Raw genomic sequence first — 5,799 nt, 5'->3', positions numbered from 1 at the left:
TCAGCGTGCCTTCGCCATTTCTTCCGTTTGTCTTTGAACCATCCTCGCCGGATCGGGGCTCCGGCTGGCGAGGGGGGGTGTTAGCGTCAAATCCGTGCTTCCACGCATTTGAACACTCCCACTGCTTTCGCACACACTCAGCATCGGTCGCTATGGGTCTTCCTATTGGTATTCCATAGCTACGACGACCTCACACATTGACACCTACTTTTGGACCCCCTGGGCTTGATCCTCCTCGTGGCAGTCACATGAGTAAACACCGCGTGTGACGCGGTCCCCACGATGCCTGGGCAGCTGCCCTGGGGCAATAAGCTTGTGGCTACTGTTGTTTCCCTTTGTTGTGACACCTGCGGTCGGGCACGAGTTGCACTTTCCCTATCCTCGGGATTGAGCGACTCTACAGCTATTCTAACGGTGCACCTGGTCTGGTCACTGTGAATGCTTGCCGACCGCAGGTACGTCAAGCCCTCTGCCATTCTGTCTTCCCCTTGCTCTCCTGTGTGCTCTGCTCTCTTGTGACTTTCCCTATCCTCGGGATTGAGCGACTCTACAGCTATTCTAACGGTGCACCTGGTCTGGTCACTGTGAATGCTTGCCGACCGCAGCTGGTTCAATTGACCTCAAGACACCACCAAAGCTTTCGCTCCGCTCCGACGGACGTCTCTCAAACCTCTCTCAAAACGCTTCCTCAAACCTACGCGCTTCCTCGCAACCCAAAGACGGCCTCCAGACGTGCTGGAGCCTGACAGGATGTTATTGCCCTCATGTCAATTGAACCAGTCGGGTACGTCCAAATACGGCACGAACCACACCTAATACACTTCTTCGCTCACGCCAAAAAGAAGGCGAGAAGACGAAACGCGAGCCAATGAGCAGAGCGTTGGAAAGTAGAAAAAAACGCCCTGGCCTTACAAAATCTTAAACCGCCCACAGCGGCTGAAAAATGCGGCCAAAAAGACAGCATTGACCCCTAAGCTCGAGTCACAGGCCACGGTCACGCACTCGATCACGCTGCTGAAGTGACGCGCAGCATGCTCCTGAAATCGTTCATCGCTCATTGCCAACATCTCTCGGAGAATCAAGTTGATGATGGGCAGCCAAATTTCACGTGTATCGGGACCAACGTGTGCCAAGTACCACTTGAGGGTGTAGCTGCACATCTCGTTGATGCGCTCCTCGACCTCAGGCCAAATTTCGCGACGGTCCTCCGTCTCATACAGTCGAAATAAGATGCGCAACGAACAGGAGAGCGCCGTTGTTTCCTGCTTCAGCAAATTGGGCTTGCTGCGGTTACGCATGAAGCCTGCCTCCCACAACGCCGTGCGTAAATCATCGTTGGCATTGAAATCATGCGCAAACTGGTAGCTCTCCACCAGGCAGCCCAGTAAAATTAAAAGGCGCTCCGAAGTGAGACACGCAAACATCTCACCAGCTTGATCCAGCGGCATGGCCAGCGCTTTGCCCTCCTGCTCGTATCGCCCTCGGTTGAGCGCTGTCTGATTACCTTCCTGAGAGAGGGATGGCACGTGCAGACGACGCTTGACCGGGGCCTCGGACTCGGGGCGCGTTGAGGAGAGAACAATCCATTCGACTGTTTGGATCAGTTCAAGCTGAACCACACACTTGATGATGATCTTGCTAAAGAGGGCTTGCTGATTCGGCTGTGGTTGTGCCGCACGCTTGGGCAACGGCGTGGCATCAGCATCGTCGGCCGCCTCTGCCAAAAGTGCCGCCCCGCCCTTGGCAGGCTTGGCCGACTTGTCGGCCGGAGCACCGCCGGCTTCGGTCTTGCTAGATGACTGCTCGGCAGTCGACTTGGTGTCAGCACCACCCTCAGCCACCACAGCCTGCACCTGTTCAACACCGCCCACGTCACCCGAGGGGCGCGGGCCTTTGGGCTTGCCATTCGCATCGCTGCTGTTCTGGGCCTCCGACGCCTGCTGCTTTTGCTGAACCCTTTGCTTCTGCTCAGCACGCTCACGAGCTCGACGCTGCTGCTCAGCCCCAAACTCGATAAGCTCCACAGGCTTGGTGTTGGTGAAGAGCGACTTCAAACAGTCGCAAATTGCAGACCAGCTGGCGTCGGTGAAGTTAAAGCCATTGCTCATGACCAAAATGTGCAGGCACTCTGCTCCTGTCCGTGCCAATTGTTCGCTTTCCTGCAAAATGGACCACTCCAGAAGCTTGAGCAGGTCGGGGAGGACGCACTCTTGGAGCGTGTCAAAGAATTGGGAGACAACATCAACGATCGAGCGCAAGGCGTGGGTGCATGTTGTCGACATCCACTCATTGCGTTCTTGAGCCGTGGTCATGCCATGCAATTTTTTGCCGTCAAAGATGCGAAAAACAACGCGGAAGAGGTCCGTCCACCACTGCGCCAGAAATTGCTCGCCGTACGTCTTCATAATCTCAAACATGACGGTGAGTGCCCGTGTGCGGACATCCAGCTTGCAACGGTCGATAATGCGGGAGAGGCCAAAGAGAACGGGGAACCAGCCGCGGACCCAAATCTGCGGCTCGGGTTCCGCCTCCTCCTGGGGGTTGGTAAACAGTTCGGGCATGTCAGCCACGGCCGATGCGCACAAGCGCAGCTGGCGGATGGCATCCATGCTCAGTTCGGGGAAATGGCTATTGCATGCAAACTCGGAGAGGCAATTGACGGCATCCATGAAGGAGGCAGCAATCAGGGATGCTCGATGATCGTTGGTCTTGGAAAAGTAATTCTCGAAAATGTGCTTGGTGGTGGTAAAGGCTAGGTTAACAATGTTCTGGTCGCTGTCGCTGGCGGCCAGTGAAAAGACGAAAAACATGTTCTTCCAGCCAGAGCGAATGTTGTTGGCTTTGCTCTGAACCATATTGGCAACGCAGCGCACCACCATGTCACGAAGCTTCACCGACTTGTTGTGGGACATGATGTACTCAAAGGGTCGCAAAAAGTCCTTTTGAAAGCTGTAGTTGGCCAATTCACCCTTCTCCAAGAACTTGATTGATAACTGCCGAAGCGAGTCGACGGCAAAAAAGGCAACGTCCTCGTTGGTCATGCAGCCGACGCGGTTGAAGTACTCGCCCATGATGGCCCAGATGTGCGCCCACTCGAGGCGAATGCGCTCCATGTTATAGTAGGCAATCTCAACCGTCTTGGTGAGGCTGTACATGCGCGGGGGCGTGTGCTGCGTCAGCTCTTCAATGGAAACCTCGCAGAGCGCGCGGACAAACTCAACAACGGCCTTGCCATCCAGCTTCTTGCTGGAGGTGAAGATCTTGTCCGCTGCCACCACAATGTCCTGCGACGCGGTCTCGGACAGGTACTCTGAGCGGCGACGATTGGAGCTGCCAGTCAGTTGGGCGAGCTCGAGCTGGCTAACGCAAGTCAGAATGTCCTTCCACGAGGCACCGAGGTAGTCGCCCTCGTGGATGCCCACGTCCAGGATGCAGCGGACCGCCTCGACGTTCTTTGGACGGATCTCCGCAAAGTTGTTGAGGTTGGTAAACTTGGCCAGGGCCGGAACAAAGGCTTCGCGCTCCAGCTGAAGATCAAAGATACAGGCGATATGGATGCACAGGCGTAGGCCCAACAGACATTCGTCGATGACGTGCGTGTCGTTGCTCTCGTTGAGAGGCACTGTAAAGCCAGCCATGAGCGACGTCCAGACAGTCTGGAAGAGGGGCTTGACGTGTTCCGACTGCGTGGCGGTGAGAAACTCAGAGTCGGTGCGACCAGCATGGGCCTTGGTCATGGCCTCTTCAGCCGAAGCCTCGAGGTTCTTGCGCTCCTCGTGGTAGAGCTGGGCCCGGACGCGCGGCGTGGCATTCTGCAGCTCCGAGCCGTACGAACGCTGATTACCGGACTTGCCCTTGAGCTTGATTTCCTCGCGAGCGATGTCATCAAAAATGCCCTCCACAAAGTCGCGCGGCAGGTCGCGGTTGTCGTTGATACCCCGCGTCATGTTCAAAAAGCCCTCCTTGGTGATTTTGTTCTTCACCTGTCAAACATGACCAGAGATTTTCAGATGATGAGGCGAGGCCTGCCTTGCAGGGTACAAACGGCAGTTGCAGGGCGCGCCATTGAGTACCTTGCTCGAATGCAGGTCGGTTGTCAGCATAATGACGGAAAAGGCCAACACGTAGGCGGCATCAGCTGAGGCAAAGACACCCTGTGCCTTGTGCAGCTCATAATAGCGCGCGGCAAACTTTTCCATCAGCCGATCAATTTTTTGCGACTCGCCCGGCAATCGAAAGCTCCCCTGCACATAGTTCGTTGAGCAGTGAGAAACTTTGGTAGGGCGGGGCCATGGGCACGCATGCAGCTGCCCGAACAGCAGACACGGGGATGCACTGGGATGAGCGGCGAGCGGGGCAACGCACCAAGAAAAAGCGTAGAGACGAGAGGAATTCTGGATGGCGGCTAAAATCAATGAGGTCAATGTAGCGATGCATGACCCGGATGCAGCGTGCATCGCCTTCGCCCAGGTATTCGCCAATGGCTGTGCGGTCGAGGCGCTCTTCAGAGTGAAGGAACTCGGCAATGGCATCATCCGTGTCCTCTAGAAAGTGATTCTCAATCAGATATTTGATACCTTTGCGAGGCTTGTTGTTGAAGAGCGTAATGCCTGCCTCGCGCTGAGCCTTCTTTTGCTTGCGTTCGGCAAACTGCAAAGCCTCATCAGCCTGAGCACGTGCGGCGCTGTCAGCGGCATCAGCGTCGCTCTCACTGACGGCATCGGCTTCGCTGCGCGAGTCATCGTCGGTCGCAAAGAGCGGGCGGCTCCACTCATCTAGGCAGCGCATCAGAGAGGCCAGGCACTCGACGCCCTTCACCTTCATGTTGCTCTCCTGTTGTGGCGAGGCCCCCAGCTCAGAAGAGGCACGGCCCTGGGCCACGCGCGAGAGATTATTGATCATGCGTTCAAGAACATTGGCCAAGTACTCGTCACAATCGTAGTTGAGATACAGGTCGATGACGGTCTGCTTGTCCCGGGCAATCTTGGAGAGGGTGACCACGACCAGCCACTTGTGGCGAAAGGAAGATAGCGAGGTCTCGAGCATGCTGAACAGGATATCCTTGAGGAAGACCTCGATTTGCATCTTGAGGTACTGCTTAAACTTGGTAAGCAGCATCATAAAGATGGCCAGGGCCAATTCAAAGACCTCTGGTACGTGGCTGACGCCGTTCTTTGAGAGAGCCACGCACAGATACTGTTTGATGCCGTCGATAAAGAGTGGGTCCTGACGAAACCAATCGCCCGCACTCTGCAGGATGGCCAGTTGCAGTTCAAGGCTGAGGATTTTGCTCCTGAGCTCGTGCGACTTTGCGTCAATCTCCTTCGCAGGCAAATCCTTCATGGAAAGCTTGCACATGGAACGCAACACGAGAAACGCATCTTTGCGATAAACGTGACCATAGCGTGGGTCCTGTAAAGCTCGCTCCGAGCCTTGACGTCCCAGAGCGGCGGGCTCAGTCTTATCTACACGGTACCAAAAACAATGGTGGGCATTGACAGCAACGGGACAGCGACGGCTAAGAGCAAGACGGTTGGAACAAAGGCCAACCTGACTGGTCTGCCTCATCCGTGGGCGATCCGGGTGGATTAATGGCACGCTCAACAATGTCGCTCACGACGCGCTGCACGACGGCCAGCGCTTCAGTTTTGGCTTCCACAGCAGCGCCATCAACGACGCCTGCTGCCTCAGGCTGGGCTGCGGGAGTAGCGCCGTTCTCGGCCGCGGCTGAATGCGTGTCAGGCGCCGTCATGATTGCGGTTGCCATGTCATCGGTGGTCGTCTGAACAAGGGATTGTG

At 56.0% G+C, this 5,799-nt stretch overlaps 1 protein-coding gene across 1 annotated transcript in view; it reads right to left on the bottom strand.

Moving 5' to 3' along the window:
- Positions 1–755: 755 nt before the first annotated feature.
- Positions 756–5,799, bottom strand: part of MONBRDRAFT_33770 (uncharacterized protein) — a 7,176-nt gene continuing 2,132 nt past the window's right edge. The window contains exons 10-13 of the mRNA XM_001748555.1: positions 5,551–5,782; positions 4,366–5,465; positions 4,074–4,244; positions 756–3,983 (exon numbers count right to left, since the gene is read on the bottom strand). Coding sequence (XP_001748607.1) covers positions 909–3,983; positions 4,074–4,244; positions 4,366–5,465; positions 5,551–5,782 — 4,578 coding nt within the window. The 3' untranslated portion in view covers positions 756–908. The remainder of the gene's footprint in view (positions 3,984–4,073; positions 4,245–4,365; positions 5,466–5,550; positions 5,783–5,799) is intronic.

This window comes from Monosiga brevicollis, genomic scaffold (genome assembly GCF_000002865.3).
Source record: "Monosiga brevicollis MX1 MONBRscaffold_24 genomic scaffold, whole genome shotgun sequence".
NCBI classification, from domain to species: domain Eukaryota; class Choanoflagellata; order Craspedida; family Salpingoecidae; genus Monosiga; species Monosiga brevicollis.
Note: the sequence above shows the minus strand (reverse complement) of the source record. Positions and strands in the feature narration are given on the sequence as shown.